This window comes from Erpetoichthys calabaricus, chromosome 3 (genome assembly GCF_900747795.2).
Source record: "Erpetoichthys calabaricus chromosome 3, fErpCal1.3, whole genome shotgun sequence".
Classification (NCBI taxonomy): Eukaryota; Metazoa; Chordata; class Cladistia; order Polypteriformes; family Polypteridae; genus Erpetoichthys; species Erpetoichthys calabaricus.
In genome coordinates this window covers 33,442,560-33,461,791 of record NC_041396.2, presented here as the reverse complement: position 1 = coordinate 33,461,791, position 19,232 = coordinate 33,442,560, and the positions used below count along the sequence as shown (strand labels likewise).

At 41.6% G+C, this 19,232-nt stretch overlaps 1 protein-coding gene across 1 annotated transcript in view; it reads left to right on the top strand.

Moving 5' to 3' along the window:
- Positions 1-422: 422 nt before the first annotated feature.
- Positions 423-19,232, top strand: part of itpr3 (inositol 1,4,5-trisphosphate receptor, type 3) — a 196,277-nt gene continuing 177,467 nt past the window's right edge. Inside the window, exon 1 of the mRNA XM_028796574.2 lies at positions 423-673. Coding sequence (XP_028652407.1) covers positions 582-673 — 92 coding nt within the window. The 5' untranslated portion in view covers positions 423-581. The remainder of the gene's footprint in view (positions 674-19,232) is intronic.

Sequence of the window (19,232 nt, the reverse complement as noted above, 5' to 3'; positions counted from 1 at the left end):
CTATATCTCTTACGATTGACATGCTGTCATAAATATAATGTAAGTGCTGGATATTTTAGCAGCTATTTCATTAATATAACAGTGAGTTTCTGAAATGGCAAAACAGTTGGGTTACGTTTACTGTACAAATTGTTTCACACAATAAAAGAATTGGCTGGCAAAGAAACTGGTATCAGTCGATTCCGCAGTTCATCGGTCACTTTCACTGACTGCTGCCACTTACACACTTAACTTTCTTACTTACTTATTTATTCCGTTTGTGTGCAATCGGGACTCCCACATCGGAGGGCAGGCTGATTTCTTAGCGCGCTACTCCACTCTGCTGATTGGTCTCTTTAATTTCTGCAACCGGACGGACTCAGTGCGCACAATTTGCATACACTCTTGTCTACAACTCCTCCCCGGCTCTTTCACTCTTGTTTCAGTCGCTCATTTCTGTCTTACTTCCTGGTTTACTTTTTTTGCAGCTCAGGTGTGCCTACACTGTATCTCATAAACACGGACATCTCAATTAATGAGTCAAAGGGCTCGCTGGCCGTGCTAGGAGACTGGCTGACTGAGCACTGCGGATTGCCCATGCCATGTCGTCGGAAGTGTCCAGTTTTTTGCATATCGGGGACATCGTGTCCCTTTATGCCGAAGGCTCCGTGAATGGATTCATCAGCACTCTGGGGTAAGTATGAGTACCCGACACACGGGAGTGTTCAAGTGCCGTTAGTATTCTCCATAAGACGAACTTTCTCAATAGGTGGGGGCGCTGGTTGTTAACAGGTGTTAGAAAAAGAAAGAAAGAAAAGAAAAGAAAGAGAAAAAGAATACGCCTCCGCTACCGATCAGCATTCGCAGCTAAGCCACGCGAGGATTCCGCTGCCCTGGCAGCTGTAATGAACCGGCGTGCGAAGACTTGCGGGGCAGCAGGGTGCGATCAACGGAGTAGTGAAAATGACCGTCTCGGTATGCTCTGCTCTCTTAGTTGATTTACAGAATCTAGAGAATGGCTTCCGTCGGACAGCCTTTCAGTTTAATCTAAACCCTTTTACTGGATGTGTAAATAGGATTCAGATATGAACGCAAAGTCACACATGCTTTTAGTAACACTGGCACTTTAATGGCACAGTACTGGGTTGCGTGGTCTCTCGTAGACCCATTGCTTGACAAAGTACCATTTTGTTGTGAGAAACGTTCTTTGGATACATAATTGGTTCTTTGAAAGTTTTCTAACATGTAGAATAAATAGAAACCTGTAATATATAGTAGTCTACCTGGCAGGATGCTAACAGGATCAAGAAGAGCAGAAGTGAGTTTGTTATTGTATGCAGGAAACACAGTGGTATATCACAAATCTGTTATCCAGGGCCGTCCTAACGTATGGGCTCCATGGGCGCTGGCCGGGGACCCCAAGAGCACAGGGGCCCACAATGTTTCGGTTTTGCTATCAATACGGGCCCCAGCTCATTACTTTACCTGGGGGCCTATGATGCTGTTAAGACGCCCCTGCTTTATCATCTATTTACGGAGCCTATTACAGATCTATGTAGAAGGTTATCTCAGGAGCCTTCATGATTGTTTTAGCAACAAGTTTCCTTATGGCGTCACTCTAAAGAATCACTTTGGCGACTTTATTTGCCTAGTGCCACTCACAGCTTTGTGAACAATAATAATAATAAAACATTTTATTTATATAGTGCCTTTGCCATGCTCAGGATCTTCTTGCTTGTGTGATTACCTTTGATGCACTACCACCAGTCCTGCGTTTCTGGACTATAAAGGAGCCATCGGGGCAGATCTACTATGACACTAATGACACTTAAGCTTTAGGGTCCCTAATCTTTGAGGGGCCTCCGAAGTGACTTTAGCTGACATTGCTTATAAATTTTGGGTGCCTACTGTATAAGGAGGAGTTTTTAAAAATAATAAATAGTATTGTGTAATTTGAAACAAAATAAATAGTTTAAAATGAAAATTTATTAAAATATAGGATAGCCTTAATCGAAAAAATGTTTCATTCCAAATAATATTTAATATAATTATAAATAATTTAAAACACTGTTAATATTTATGACAGAAATTTAAATGTATATAAAATTTATTGTTTCTAGGCTAGCTGTAAATGCAAAAATGAATGCATATTTTGTAATTGTAAAGGACATTTTGGCAGCTTTTTCATTTACTTCTTGTCTAAAATAAAAGATTTTATTGGCTGCGGTCTTTTCCATGTTGTATTTTATCATTCTATGATGCATCATGAATGAATATAACATTTCGATCATTTTCATCCCGTCGTAACTTGAAAACTGTAAGGCATAGGACATTTTTGACTTGTGAGATACTCAAAATCTGAGATGTACTGGTTAAATGTTTAAAAAACTGTAAAATTGTAAAAACATAGTGAAAAAAATGTTTAAAGAAATGATCTGTCATGGAACAACCCCTTTAAAAGAAGTTAACAGTGGTTACGCAGACCTCACTACTGGTTGCAAAGGAGCCCCCAGAACAGTTCAAGCTTCAGGACCACCAAAAATGTAGGTTTGTCCCTTGGAGACGGGGTGTGTAATGAAGATGTGTATTAATATCAGTAGTAGAGTGTGGAAGGCCCCCTCAGAGCTATGGATTGGGAATTTAGGTTGGGCGCCCGTAGTGACTCAGGGCAGCACCTGTTTAGATGCATGCAGTTCTGGATGATATGCAGCCTGATATTTTTCAGGGGTGTCCGTGTGTTCTGTAGTTTAGTAAAGTGTGCTCGTGGGGTTCTCTTTGTTGTGCATTCATCAGAAGCCTTCTTAGGAGCATCTTCTGGGTGCATTCTGTACAGTATGGCTGGCTTTCCAGAACTGTGAACTGCTCAGGAACCTTTCATGTACAAACTCCAATTCCAAAAATGTTTGGGACACTGTGAAAAATGCTAATAAAAACAACAAGGAATGATTCGTAATTACATTTTGTATTCAAACAAAACAATCTAAAGACCTGGAATATCACGTTTGACCTTATCAACTGCATTGACATTTGAAGATATATGTTTATTCTGAAATTGATACCTGCAATATGTTCCAAAAAAATCTGGACGGGGTAGCTTAGGGCTAATAAAATTGTGACAAGTTGAAATGACAAGGCGATGTTAAACATGTGATGTGAAACGGGTGTTCTAGTATATAAAAGGAGCTTAGTCCTTCAGGAGCAACGATGGATTGAGGCTCTGCCAGTTTATCAACAGATGTCTTAGTGAACGATCCACCACTTTGAGAAGAACGTTACCCAACGACTAATCAGTTGGGTGGTGGGGCATTTGACCCCCTACTGTGCACAATATAATTAACAGATTCAAGAAATCTGTGATCTCGTTGCATAAAAGGCAAAGCCAAAAACCACTTTTGAATGCACGTGATCTCTAATCCCCCACTGTCTGTAATGAATATCATGACGTGGGCCCGACAGTACTCCAGTAAATCTTTGGCAGTCAACGCCATTCGCCGCTGAATCCACAGATGTAACGTAAGGCTTTACAATGCAAAGCAGAAGCTAAACATCAGTGCTGTCCAAACGGGCCTCCGACTTCATCTGATATGGAAAGTACCTTTAGGGGAATCGTGTTTTGAGGTCCGACGAGTTAACCTTTCAAATAGTTTTCCAGACCAAAGAGGAAAAGCTGTTACCTACGTCAGGCCCAAAAGCCAGCATCTGTCTTGGTATGGCGGTGTGTCAGTGCCCATGGTATGGCTGAGGGCACCATTAATGTAGAAAAATATGTATAAACCTTGGAGCAACACGTCCAGATGGCATCTTTTCGTTGCATTTCCCAGCAGGACACCTGCAAACCACGTTCTGCCCGGATTGCAAGGCTGGGTAAGCAGAGAGTGCGGGTACGAGATTAGCCTGCCTGCAGTCCTGACACGTCTCTGACTGAGAATTTGTGGTGCAATTACAACAACGAACGACCCCATACAATTGCGTAACTGAAGACCTGCACAATGGATGCATGGGGGACATTTTTGCTTGCTAAACTTGACCAACTTGTGTCTTCAATGGCCAAACACTTAACAAATGTGATTGATCGAAATGGTAAACACTCGACTGTCTCAACTTTTTGTAGCATGATCAGATTTGACATCAGTGTATATTTTAAAAAAAAATTACATTCAGTAGTGTAAAACATCAAATGATATGTCGTTAGTGTAGTGCTGGGTGAATAGAATTTGCAGATCACTTCTCTTTGTTTTCATTAGCATTTTTCCATACCGTGAAAGATTTTTTTGGAATTGAAGTTCTAGTATCTGGCGGGGTATCCGGTGTAGTATGCATGTATTTATTTGTCTTGGCAGTGTCCTGTATACCCCACACTTTGGGTATACTTCTCTGTATCATCACTTAGATATGTATAAAGTGTTCCCCATTGCTTAAATGCTTACTACGAGGGGGAGACAAGCTAAAGTTAAAAAAATGGGATTTATTAGAAAATGGAGGGAACCGTAACAAAACTGATCAGGTCATATCTCAATGTGGTCGCCACCCTTCTCCATGCACTTGCGCCACCTGCCTGGAGGTGCCAGCAGAATAAAAGGTTTTGTCTTGTCCTCCCAACCACTCGTGCACCTCTTTCTTCACGTCGTCATCTGTCTTGAATCGACGACCACCCAGATGTTTTTTTTTTAGCGGTCCAAAAAAAGGTGGAAATCACACGGTGCCAAATCTGGCGAATAAGGAGGATGTGGCAATACCTCAAACTTCAGTTTCTCCAGACAAGCCTTGAGACAGCAGTCCCCACCACTTGGATTGAATAGCAGGCCACACATTGGTCTACAGTAAGTCATGGTAACCTGCACTAGTGGGTGTAGTACCCCTCGGCAGGTAGTGTTTGACAATAACTCGGGGGCACGAGTGGCAGCGAGGACAAGACAAAATCTTATTCTCCAGGAATCCAGGCACCTCCAGGCAGGTGGCGCAAGATCATTGAGAAGGGTGGAGACCACATTGAGAAATGACCTGATCAGTTTTGTGAAGGTTCACTCCATTTTCTGATAAATCCCATTTTCTAACTTTAGCTTGACTCCCCCTCGTATATTGTATTATTTAGGTGAAATTCATATAATAAGAGGGTGCAACGTATTGTGTGTTGCCCAGATACTTTTTGTTCAGTTACATCTGGCAGCATTTGTTGTCCTATGAGTAGATAGGTGCCTGGATGTTGGACATTACTGTATAATGTGTGCTATGTAGTATGGAGTTCTAGTGTGCAACATGCTTGTACAAATGTTTTCAATTTGCTATAATAAAAAAAAAAATAATAATAATACCAAGTAGTGAAACACACAGGTCTGTTGTTCTATAATAAAAGGGAATTCAAAATGTAGTTGAAGATAAGGAGTTATCGATAACTCTTATGTTGATTAAATAGTTACATCTTTCAGTTCCTCTAGAAGTTTTAATGTGTTTTATTACTTGTGGTGGCTCATTTTGATGGAGATTCACTACACACATTTTTTTCCAATGGACTATTCCTTTATTGCCATTAATGCGTCTAAAAGATTGTGACGATTGTTCCTAAAAGACTTGTGTGGTGGCAGTCTTGAAGGTGTCAAAGACTTAATGAATTTAATGGGGAAGTTGATCATTTTTGTCTTCAGAAGTAATATCAACTGTACTGAAGTATGCCTTCTCTTCACCGTCCATCAGTTCATATATGATGCGCGTGTTAATGTCAAAGCAGTTATTGTTCTTAGGGCCGGATGACGTTGCTTTTTATTTCACGTACTAATTCAGCATTAATATGGGACCCAAAAGTGCCCCTTAATTAAATGTCAAAGATTATCTTCTCCTTCACACACACTTCATTATGAATTTATCCAGCCATCCATCCATTATCCAACCTGCTATATCCTAACTACAGGGTCACGGGGGTCTGCTGGAGCCAATCCCAGCCAACACGGGGAGCAAGGCAGGAAACAAACCCCAGGCAGGGCGCCAGCCCACCACAGTCATTATGAATTCTTTACATATATTTAACGATCACACGCATTTCCCCATCCATGTCGTTTCTTCATTCTGTATCCCACACTTGATGCTCAGGAGATGGCATTGCTCTTCATCATCTTCATTTTCTTCTTCTTCTTCCTCCTGTTATAATGTTCTCTATCACATCATCAGCCTCTGTAATTTGCTTGATGCTCAGCAAATGTTGGTGGTCTTTTTTTCCTTTCCATCATCTCACTTCATTAGCTGATCCCTTTGCCCTAATAGACCTAGAAGCAGAGGTCAATTTGCCGTGAATGCTGCTCCCTTAAGTTTTTTGATTTCCAGAACAAATCAGGCCATAAGCTTTCAATCAAGACCAAGATCCATGTTCTGGCCCCAGTAGTTTACAAGTAATCTCGTGACAGATGGTCAAAAGTTAGTATTTTTATATATATATAAATATTATAATTATATTATAAAAATACTAGCTGCCCCCAGCAGCTTTGCCCATGTAGTAGTGCAACAGGACAAACTCTAAAAATCAATAAAAAAAAATGTAATTCTGGCCAATTGGAAGGTAGGTACGCTCCAGCGTCAAACGTTGGCACTGTATCTAATCGTGTTCAGCTCTAACGGGAGAGTGTCCGCTGCTTGGGGAGAAAAGAATGTGGCCGTGATATCTCTGGAAATCAGCAGCTATTCTATAAAACACTTGTAGATCTGATCTGTCTCTCAAAAACGTCAAACGTTACTCCTTAACAATCTGGAGATGATAATGTCTGTTGAATAAACAGGTATCGTAAGCTAAGTGGAGGCAAGGTACGCTTCAACATATGGCGAGATGTAGAGCGACTCGAACGGAGGTTGACGCGTGATTGAAGAGGGCCCCGCACCCCTCCCCTCGGCCCGCAGTGTCTCTCTCAGAATTGCGCAAATAAATCCCAAGCGAACTATGATACTTAGCGCAATGAGAGAAGTCGCAAAATCAACCGGAATGTTCTAGCAAATTATAGAAAGAAAAACAGATCTAAGTCTGATAAGTAGTTTTTTTTTGTGAAAAATGGACAGACATACAGACAGACAGATTTTGGATTTTATATACAGTATATATATATATATATATATATATTTTTTTTTTTTTTATATTCTTTTCAATACCCAAAGATGTAGTACATAGCATAGACGAAAATAGCTAAAAATAGAAAGTTAATACATAAAAGAATTACAGAAAATTAGAACAAAAAAGATTATACAAAAGATTTAGCAAACCAATAAGGTTGAAGTCCATTTTTAAAAACTGGTAGTGACTTGACTTCTTGGAGCTCTTGAGGTGCAGCAGCATTCCATAGCGTTGGAGCAGAGACACTGAAGGCTCTGTCAGCCATAGTACTGTTTCAATTCAGAGTAATGGTAAGTAGTGGACCAACTTCAGATGATTAAAATTGACTGGCAAGAACATACAGATGTTAAAGAACAGAGAGAAAAAAAATGAGCTTGGTCTTTGAAGGCTTTGTAAGTTAACAGAAGTACAGTACTTTAAAGTGAATGCAAAAATCAATTGGGAGCCAATGTAGTTGCTTCAAAGTTGGTGTAATATGCCCCCAGGAGTTGGTGTAAGTCCTAGTAGGAGAGGTCAGAACATAACTGCAGTTTGTTTAGAACTGACTTTGAATCATACAATAAGGCATAGCAGTCCATCTTAGATAGTGTATAATAAAAACATGGGCTAAAAAATCAGCATCTGCCGAGGCCAAAGATGGTTGAAGTCGAACTTGACAGAGAAACAATCATAGGTGTCAGATTTAGACTTCTAACTGCAGATGATGCCTGAACAGAGACCATCAACTTTTAATTGTGGTCATCTGAGGGAATGACTGGTTGATACACAGGTAAATATTAGGGCACCAACCCGGCCGTCTCTTTTAACTCAAGGCTTTAAATAAAAATGACACAAAATGGCATTCAAAGGAAACAGAAAACACTATAAAATAATGTGGTGACTTTGTCAGTCATTTTCTGTGCGTGCAGCTCCTTTGCTCTGTTTGCTTGGGTAAGAAGTGATGTCTCCTTCCCGATGATTAAGCATTTATGACCCAGGACTGGAAGAGGTGGGGTCAGTTGCCCTCATTGGGTGGTTTCTCTGCATTGTGGAAGGGGAAGAAGACAAGATGGTTAGCGGCAATGCCTCCTATCTGTCCGGGGTGGTATGACAAACCTTTGAGGAACTCAGAGGGTGACCCTCTGATGCACATAATATAAAATGATCCTTCTTAGCCAATTGTGATTTATTTACAATCAAAAGTATTTCTACTGTTTAATTAAATAAAAATATTAGATGTCAGCCATAACTTGATATCACACAAGCAGGCAATAATCCCAGGAGGTGGCAGGAATGTGGATGTTTTTACACATAACTGGGCATCACCAGCATAGCAGTGAATGTCTAAGCCATGTGTATGAATAGTATGACCTAAAGGAAGCACATATACGTTAAATAGTGAAGACCCCAGAACTGTGCCTTATCATCGGGGTTCATTTTATACAATATGTGTGTGTATTTATGGCTGAAGTGCTACAGTATCTTGTGTGCTGCTCATATGGCTTGTGTGTGGTATCATTAAGATGCGTTTTGTGAAGTTCAAGTTGCGGCTGTCATACATTGTGCACTTGTCAGAGGCCTACTGTATGTCATACGTTTGTGTGTGCAATGGGCACTGCCTGAGCTCTTCCTTGTAATATTAGTTGGGTGCTTTGCATGCCTTATGTGTGTGTGTGTATCTGTATGAGGGTGAGATATCCGTGCATTGTAAATGTTCAAAGGCCCTTCTGTGTGGGAGACTGAATGAGCATTATTTTCTATTTTCATTTTTGTCTAAATTGGTTTGCAGGTGATTTCAGAAAGCACTGGTAGGATTAGAACAATCATTATCGTTCATTTTAATGAGTGATCACAATGCTCATGCACATTAAGAGCCAGTAAGCTTTTACTGAAATATACATGACAGCACTCTAAGTTTTAATTATTGTACTTACAGTAAGATATGTAACCAAATACACTTAATGGCTTAACCCTAAACTGTCCTAATCCTTCAGTTTTTGAAAGTGAAGCATATTTAAGATACAAGTGATCTACTGTATGTGAAGTTGTGGGTTTCATTTACTTGATTTTTGTAAGCTGTTTCAAAGATGATGTTCACTTTGACATGCATTTAAGTGTAACTCTGCAGACTGTACACTCTTTGGCCATCAATGTGCTTGATGTTACTTGTGTGAGACTGCAGATCACTGCCAGATTACTATATTGCATTGTTGTGTTGTTTTATTCAGGATGGAAAGATGGTCAGCATATCTGACCTTTTGAGAAAAGCCAATCACTGACATTCATACTTGTTTTACTTGTTTTTTTTTTTGTAGATAGCACATCTTTGATAATGGTATTCCTGTTCTTGCTTTGATTTGTTAAAACTGATTTTTGTGCTTATATTTGTTTGTAACTGTGCTCTTTTGGTTCTTGATAGGAGCTAGTCAACATAGGCTGGCACTCACTCTCGCTAACTATCCATGCATTCTGCTCCCAAAGATTTGCTTGTTGGCTATTATAAAAGCACAACTTGTTTCATGACATTCACAATCTTAGCAATCCTATCTGCAGATAAGCGAGCCACGTGATGGGGCAGACGTAGACATTGAGGGTTGTGTTCGTGGCCAGCCAACGCAGAAAAAAAAATTCCGAGATGCCTATCATGCATGAGCGACATGTGAGATTGAGCAATAACAGGTCTATCATGCCCTTCCATGTCCGGGCCTGTGCATACTGCACTAAATAAATCAATGTATACCTACCCAGCGTTAAGAAGTATGGGTAAGCTGTTGAACCTGACTGGGGCTTGCAATTGTTACCCACAAACAAGGAATTCTCAGCAAGTGCAGATCATAAGCTCACAGTGATAATGTCCCTGCCCATGGCATACACTGCGTGTTGCTATTAATGATTGGATGGTTTAATGAGATTATCGGATCAGCCCTGCTATGGACACTCATGGCCTCAGGAAGAGCACCAAGAAGACAATTAAATTTGACTATAGAGGAACCAAAAGACATAACAAGAAATTTCAGTAGGTAACAGATGAAGGATCTTCACCGAACCTTGAGAGACGAGAGTAGGAGGCCACTGGTCCGTCCCTCAAGCGAGCATTCTGCCTGAGCCTAAGCTCATTTTTTCCATTGGATCAAATCTTCAAAATCTGTGGTTTCCGTATCCTTTACAGAACATAACTCTGGTGGATAACAAGAATTGACTGTATACTGTGTATATATATACTGCTTAAAATATTAAAGGAACAGGCTTTAATCAGAGTATAGCATCAAGTCAATGAAACTTCTGGGCTATTGATCTGCTCAGTTAAGTAGCAGAGTTTCATCTGCTTTGGTGTTAATGAAATTAACAACAGGTGCACTAGAGGGGCAACAATGAGACAGCTCCCAAAACAGGAATGGTTTAGCAGGTGGAGGCCACTGACATTTTTCCTTCCTCATCTTTTCTGACTGTTTTTTCACTAGTTTTGCATTTGGCTATGGTCCGTGTCACTACTGCTAGCATGAGGCCATACCTGGACCCTACAGAGGCTGCACAGGTAGTCCAACTTCTCCAGGATGGCACATCAATATGTGCCTCCCATTGCCAGAAGTTTTGCTGTGTCTCCCAGCGTAGTCTCAAGGGCATGGAGGAGATTCCAGGAGACAGGCAGTTACTCTATGAGAGCTGGACAGGGCTTTAGAAGGTCCTTGACCCATCAGCAGGACCTGTATCTGCTCCTTTGGACAAGGAGGAACAGGATGAGCACTGCTAGAGCTCTGCAAAATGACCTCCACCAGGCCACTGGTGTGAATATCTCTGACCAAACAATCAGAAACGGACTTCATGAGGATGGCCTGAGGGTCCGACGTCCTCTAGTGGGCCCTGTGCTCGCTGCCCGGCACTCTGGAGTTTGACTGGCATTTGCCATAGAATTTCCGGAATTGGAAAGTCCACCACTGGCGCCCTGTGCTTTTCACAGATGAGAGCAGGTTCACCCTGAGCACATATGACAGATGTGAAATGGTCTGGAGAAGCAGCGGAGAACGTTATGCTGCCTGTAACATTGTTCAGCATGACCGGTTTGGTGGTGGGTCAGTGAAGGTCTGGGGAGGCATGTCCATGGAGGGACGCACAGACCTCTACAGGCTAGACAACAGCACCTTGACTGCCATTAGGTATTAGGGTATTAGGATAAAATCCTTTGACCCATTGTCAGACCCTATGCTGGTGCAGTGGGTCCTGGGTTCCTCCTGGGGCACAACAATGCCCGGCCTCATGTGGCGAGAGTATGCAGGCAGTTCCTGGAGGATGAAGGAATTGATACCATTGACTGGCCCCCAGGATCACTCGCCTGACCTCAATCCAATAGAACACCTGTGGGTGTGACATTTTGTGTCGGTCCATCCGACGCCGCCAGGTTGCACCTCAGACTGTCCAGGAGCTCAGTGATGCCCTGGTCCAGATCTGGGAGGAGATCCCCCAGGACACCATCCGTTGTCTCATTAGGAGCAAACCCAGCCCCCCCCCCCCAGACATTGTCAGGCATGCATACAAGTACATGGGGGCCATACAAACTACTGAGTATGATTTTGAGTTGCTGCAATGACATTTCAGCAAAATGGACTAGCCTGCCACATCATTTTTTCACTTTGATTTTCGGAATGTCTTTGAATTCAGCACTAGGTTGATCATTTTCATTTCCATCAAACGATATGCCATCTTTTCGTTCCTAAAACATTACCCAGTCCATATCAGTATAGATATCAAGTGTATCAAAGTGTTCCTTTAATTTTTTTGAGCAGTTTATATGTATATATATATATATATATATATACAGAACCTGCCAAATAATACAAAGAGTACACGGCATGAGTTTTGCCCTAATTGGGGCTCATCAGGTGTACACACCTTTGCTTGCTCTTACAGGGATTGAACCTTGGACATCAGTGCCTGAAGCGAAGCCTCTGACGTTGTGCCACAGTGGCTGATTTGCTTACTTGACAGGCTGAAGTCGGAGTATTACATTCATAGGTCTGAATCGAAATCTGATTATTTGAATTGTATTACTTGTATCCCATATCTCTGACCTGCTTAAAAGCATTCCTTAACAATACTATCAAAAAATCTGTGTCAGTTCCATGGAAGTGGGACTGCAACTACACTAAGTTCCCCATCTAGCTATTAATATTAGTATAAACCCAATTATCATTAAAATTCTCCAAATAACGCAGAACTCGGAAAGGAACTGATTTATTGTAAGACGGGAATACCGAAAGTGGCAGTAATCTTTAAGATTTTATTTTCAGTCTCAAGATACACAAAAGCAAAAAGCCACAGATAAATCATAACCCCAGGTCAGTCTTTGTGATATGTGTAACCGCTGGGCAGCTCTTTCAGCACTTAGTGAGCTGTCTTTATGTTCTGTGCTTATTATTTATGGCACAATCATCCTCTTTGTGTGCCACCGAAGCTAAACATCACAGAGCAGTCTTTGTTTCATGCTGCGCGGCTCTGATCTTCTGTCCACATATCAACTGTAGTTCCCATTCTAAACCCATGCTATGTTTTATATCAACTGGGAGAGTTGCACCTTTCTCATATAATTAATTATTTCAAACCCCACAACCCTATTTGGGACTAAGTGGGTTAGAAAATGAGTGACTGACTTTTTATGTGCAGGTTGGTAATGTCCACCTTTTACAATAATAATTTGCTAGTAATGCACCCGTGAGGTTGTTTTTAGTGTAATGTAAATGCTGAGCACACATTTGTTCAGTCTGTGTTTATAGATCGACCCTTGGGAGACAAGACTCTTGACCAATGAAGAAGCGGGAGAGGCAGGTCTTCAATTCTAAAGCATGATCCCGTGTCAAGGAGCTTCCTATTTGTGTTTGAGATGTTGTGAGCATATGAATGCATGACTTTGTGGATTATGTGACACGAGTAACGTGAGATTTTTTCATAGATATTTTTGGTATTGTTTGCTGTTGCCCCGCTTTTGGTCCCATCAGAAACTTTGTTTTCTCCACATATTTTTTTCTTGGCCAGCACTACAAACTATATAGGGTGAGTACCATATTTAAAAAAATCATTTTTGGGAGACGTATTTAGTGTGTGATGTCTATGTTGTGAATGTCATGAATGCCAGAAGTTGAGATAAAAGTCGAGATGGAGCAAAGTTTAAATTGTTTATTTATTTTTTTGGGGGAAGTTAACTTAAGCCAGTGGCACATAGATAGATAGATACTTTATTAATCTCAAAGGGAAATTCATTACACAACTTCTGGTCGCAGCATAATGGCGAAATACAAAAATATGTTCTGCACCCATAAGAAAAAACAAAACACAGAATCAGTAAATTTCATACAAATAAATGCAGAAAATGGCAGTGCCCCATCAAAAATAATCTTTCAAATTAATGATGCAATGATGTCACTGACATAATGGTAGAAATGATAAGTAAATGACAGAAAGTAATTGTGACATTAGTTGTAAATGTCCGACACTGAACGGTGGGTAGCTTTGTGCCAGTGACATTCCAAGTGACTTCCTCTCTCTGCAGCACTTTGCAGTTCTGTGCTGGGCTGGTGCCATAGCGGCATGTCATACAGACTGTAGTCCAGCTATTTTGGGGGGCACCTACACATTTTTCCTTACTCTTAGACATTATGTGTAGTACTGTGAAGCGTTTATGGGTGGTATGTTTTAGAAAACATTCGCTCTGCGTTCTTGCATAGAGTGGGGCACTTCTCCTTGGGGGACTGGTATAGTCACATTTGTAGTAGGGTAATACCAGTCTGCAAATGCATTGGTTAGTGGGAGCATTTCTGAACAGCAGATTTACTAGGAAGATTATAGTGTAATATGAAAAAAGAGAGTCAGGTGGAAGCTTTCAGAACAAAGAGTGTTTTTATGCTAATGGAGGAGTTTTCCTTATAGAAACCCATCAGTGACCTGCACACACTTCAACTGATTGTCCTTCTTGGTGACTGCCTTTGAGCACCAAATACATTTTTAATTTTTGTGTACGTTATGTAACCACAGGTTATGAGATATACAGTGTGGCATCACTTCCTTGCTCCCATCCCACGCATTAGAGCCTGAAATGCGGTAGAGACTGAGGCGTGAAGATTGTGACTTAGATATAACTGAGCTGATTGTAGAAAGACGTCATTGTGTGGGTAGGTACAAAAGGCACAATTCGCAGTTCTGGGGATTTCATGCTCTGCCACCTGTGATTCTTTAAGACAAAGTCAGTTTGCGGCTGTCTGTATCAGTGTGAATATAACAGGACTTAGTTAAGAACCACCAGAAAGATCTAACATACAAAGTGGCATGAAGAAAGTACTGGAAGGGACAAAGCCAAATTCTAAAATATTGAGCTTCACTATATAATCTCTTTGTACGACCACTTAGCTCTCATTCTGTTTTGGGTCCTGTGGGTTAGGATTTCCTGGGACAGATACCTGGTTTCTTGTACATGTGGAAAACAGTACTCTGTATGGAGGCATCCATACTTTTTATAGATCTACTAGCAGAGCTACACGTCTAAAATGGGATGGAAAGTAAGTAATCAGCGTGGAGCACAACTTTAATGTTTGAAGAGCACCATCCAGTGTGTATGTATCTGTCATATGCCATTTGGTATGGTATTTGGAAAAACAGCATTAATGTTTGTGATGTGCCATCTGTTGGAATGACATGCAATGCAGTGTATTGCTACAAGTGTTTGTGATGCACCATCTGTTGGAATAAAAAATACAGTGCATATGTCTCTGTTATGTGCCTTTTGGTATGGGATTTGTAAAAGCAGTGTTAATATTTGTGATGCGCCATTTGTTGGAGTGACATATGCAATGCATTTTATTACTTCAAATGTTTGTGATGCTCTATCTGTTCGAATGACAAATGCAATGCATATGTCTTTGTTGTATGCCATTTGGAATGGGATTTCGTTGTTAATATTTGTGATGTACCATCTGTTAGAATGACAGAGATATAGCAACCTGACAGACACACAAACACTTATTCTTTTATTAAGGTGGGGTGACCAGTAGGGGGTGTAATGGCACCCTAAACCCCAGACACAACCACAACAACACAAGTCCCAGGTTCAAATAAAAGGTTTATTATAATAAAGTAATAATAATAATAATGATAATATTTTTATTTATATAGCGTCTTTCCCATGCTCAAGGAGTACCTAGAAAAAAGTCTTCTTCATAATAATAAACACAAGCACAACTCTATCCTTCTCTCTTTTCCTTCTCCTTCCACTCCTCCAGACAAGCTTTGTCCATCCAGACTCCAACTCGGCTGGATGAGGTCAATCAGCTTCTTTTATGTTAGGCCAGGGAGTACTTCTGGTGCTAGGACATCGCACATTGGAAGCACTTCCCAAAATCACAGATCCTCACAGCACCCATGGAACCCAACAGGGCTGCTCCACAGCGCTACAATTCCCAGTATGTCCTGCGGGTGTCCATTTGGGTACTGAGACCCAGTGATACTGGTATCTAGTCTCCCAGGGAGGACCCCATGTACTTCCAATTTGTTGGCCTCCTGGCTGGGTAACTGTCTCTGGTCCATACACACAGGAATTCCCACACATTCTTCATAGTGTTGCCATCTTCTACCAGCCTTTTGGAGAGAACATGACATGTTTTGTTTTTCCTTTCTTCTACTGTTCTGGTCATCCTGTATGGAGTGCAGCCCATTGGTGATTTCCATCACAGCGACAATGAATGGAGTAAGACGCTATAAAGAGGCAGAGTGTTGCTATTATAATGGCTGGTATTTTTGATTGCATTTGATCATGAAGTTGGTTTAAGAATGGTATTTTATTACAAGAAAGGTAGCTCTGTTATTATTATTGGTAGTTAATTGCCATATTTACAGTATTTGCAGGTACTGTGTTGCAGAAAGCAACGCACCACTCAGGTGAAGAGAATTATGATCAGCAGTGTGTATTGACGGTTGATATTTGTTTGAGCAGTCATTGTCTAAGGAGATGAAGTGACTGCTTTTGGATGTGACCTCACACTTCACATCTCACGACAAAGTTCAGGACCCTGCACCGATGAGGCCACAGAAACTCCGCAGGGACTGGGCTGGGGACAGGAGGTGGCGGGGGCTCTGACCAGGTCCTGCCAAGATAAACAAGCTACAATGGACAAACCTTTCCACTGAGCGGTAAAGTAAATGACAGGAAGCGCCGGGCCTTTGTTTGGAGTGACCCTGAGAGTGGGAGAGGTGACGCAGCAAAGGTGACAGCTGACACCGGCCTCGAGGCTGTACCTTCAGGCTGCTTCTCTTCAGTTTCAGGTGACTTAGCTTATGAAGTCTTTTCAATCCAAAATTTGAAGTTTGGCTTCAAGAGTCTGGCTAGAAACCCTCAATCGGGGTACTCGGCTGCCATCCTGGAGGTCTTCACTGGCTGCTTGTTTTTGCTTTCACCAAATTGTTTCCATTTGAACCCATTTATTACTACTAAAGCAATATGTTTTTTTTTTCGTTTGTTATGATTCAGAACCCTTAATTGCCTATTTTAGTTTTAAACTGCTGCATTAAAATTTTTATTATTGTCTGGTTTTCTTCAGCAGCAATCAGTTAATAATGAAACGAACCAAAAGCTCTCCAGGTAATGTCAGTCAGTCAGTCATTTTCCAACCCGTTATATACTAACACAGGGGTCTGCTGGAGCCAATCCCAGCGAACACAGGGCGCAAGGCAGGAACAAACCCCAAGCAGGGTGCCAACCCACTGCAGGGCACACACACCAGGGACAATTTAGAATCGCTAATGCACCTAACCTGCATGTCTTTGGACTGTGTGAGGAAACCGGAGCACCAGGAGGAAACCCAGACAGACATGGGGAGAACATGCACACTCCACGCAGGGAGGATCCGGGAAGTGAACCCAGGTCTCCTTACTGCGAGGCAGCAGCTCTACCACTGCGCCACCGTGCCGCCCTATGGGTAATGTGCCTCCATTTAATCCATTTAATTAAGTATCCATATTCATAAAATATTTTAAAATGAATGCGAGAGAAGGTAAGGACCAAGAGGTACAGGGTGAGGCAGAAAGGTGGAGATGTGACAGATGTGCGGTAGGTGGCGTTAGGTTCGCGAAGTCTTAGCATTTTTTTATTTTCTTTTTAGTTGAAGCCATTGAGCCGTGGACGATAGAACACTGCGTTTTTGTGTATGACTGTTTTGTGAAGAACAACCAATCTATTACCGCAGTTCAGCGTGAGTTTCGTTGCCATTTCAATATCCTCAGAAATAAAGCTGTTCCCGCTCGTAATACTATCCTACATTGGGTTAAAGCACTTCGTACACGAAGTACACTAATGAACAAAAGACCACCGGGGGCTACACGAACGGCACGTACCCCTGAAAATGTGGAAAGCGTACGACTAGCCCTGCTGCGCAGTCCAAGTCGATCTGCTAGGAAGCATTCTTCTGAACTTGGCCTCAGTAATCATTCAGAGCGCTATATCGAGATGATAAACAACTTCTTTTTACCAGAATTACGACAAAAACGTATTCCCATCCACCGTGTGTGGCTTCAACAGGATGGGGCGACAGCCCACACAGTTAGAGCATCAATGGATGTTATTCGCCCTCTCTTCCCTGCTCACCTCATTTCCAGGTTTGGTGACATTCATTGGCCTCCTTGGTCCTCTGACTTATCCATGTGCGATTATTTCTTGTGGGGTCACCTCAAGGCACATGTATACGAGCATAAGCCCCGTACATTGGAGGAGCTGAAGGAAGCCATTCACGTGGAAGTCGCCCAAATCGACAGAGCGATGTTGAAAAGAGTGGATGCCAACTTCGATGAACGCCTTCAGAAATGCATCAGTGATAACGGACACCACATGGGAGATGTTGTTTTCCACACTTGATTTTTTCAAATGTTATTTTAATATGAACTCAAATCTTTCAATAAATTTCTTTGTAAGAAAAAATTAACAATTTTGTGATTTTGTAAAAAAACGTCCGTCCTTTCTGCCTCACCTTGTACAAATCTGACCACAAAACATATGGATAATGTTCTCAGAGAATAAAACATCTGCAATGTGAAGAAGATTTATCTTGGAGGAAAGAAAGCACTAATACACGATATTATTTAACTGCCACCTTTCATTATCTCCTAGCCCTGGCTTCTAATTGTGGAACTGGTTGGAAAGAAAATGTGCAGCCAGTGCCGACCTCCCCGAGTACCCCTGGTTTATAGGGTCTGTCCTTGCAGAAGTAAAGCCATGTTTTATTGGTCAAAGAAAGTTTGGGTTATTCCTTGTAGCCATCCATCAGTCAGTTTTCTGAATGAACTGACTGAATCACAAGAAGTCCTGTTGTCATGATGCAGCGTCCTGGCCAGATGGAGATTCCAGTTGCAATCCAGACAGGTGCACAGTGGATTCAGAAAGTACTTGGACCCTTTTAGTTTCTGCACACTTTACTGAGTTGTAGGTTTCATATGAAATGGATAAATGTACCATTTTTGCCAATCAGTCTGTGCTCATCTATCATATCTCAGCCAGGATTCCTCCCCCGGCTGGGGTAGAAATTCAAGTGTTGCGTCTCTTTTGTTCATATTTTATTTTTCTATTTATGTTAATTATATACATCATTCTTTATTTTTAGTTTTGTCTGTGTTTATCAGTTGCCTTGCTATGTTCCATGTGTTTTGTGGGTGGTCTTCCAAGAGGCCGGGATACTTGTCAGTCACCACGAGGATAGATCTGGAGGGTCTTCCACAGTTCCTAGCTGTTCATTGTGAATGTGCTCTGGAGTGGACAGTTCTTGTGCTTTTGTAAATTGCCTTGCACCGTTTTTTGGATTTTTTTGACCTCCCTTTTCTGTGATATGACTTTGCTTTCGGATTCCATATTGGGATTCTGTTTGCCTTGGATTGCCAGCAATTCCATTTTGCCTTTGTGTCCCATGATGCTTCAGTATAATAGGAATACTTTTTTGTGAAGAATCTTTTACTGTATTTTATAAAGAATTGGTGCTTGGTTGCTCTTTGTCACACATGTGTGTCAGAGGGTCACCCTACGTGTTCCTCCCAGATATTTAATTCCACTGTGGGTCGAGAGAGGGCGCTGCTGCTAACTGTGTCGTCTTCCTTTGCCTCCACACTGCAGAGAAACCGCCCAGAGAGGGCAGCGCCCCTTCCGGTCCTAAGACCACAAAAG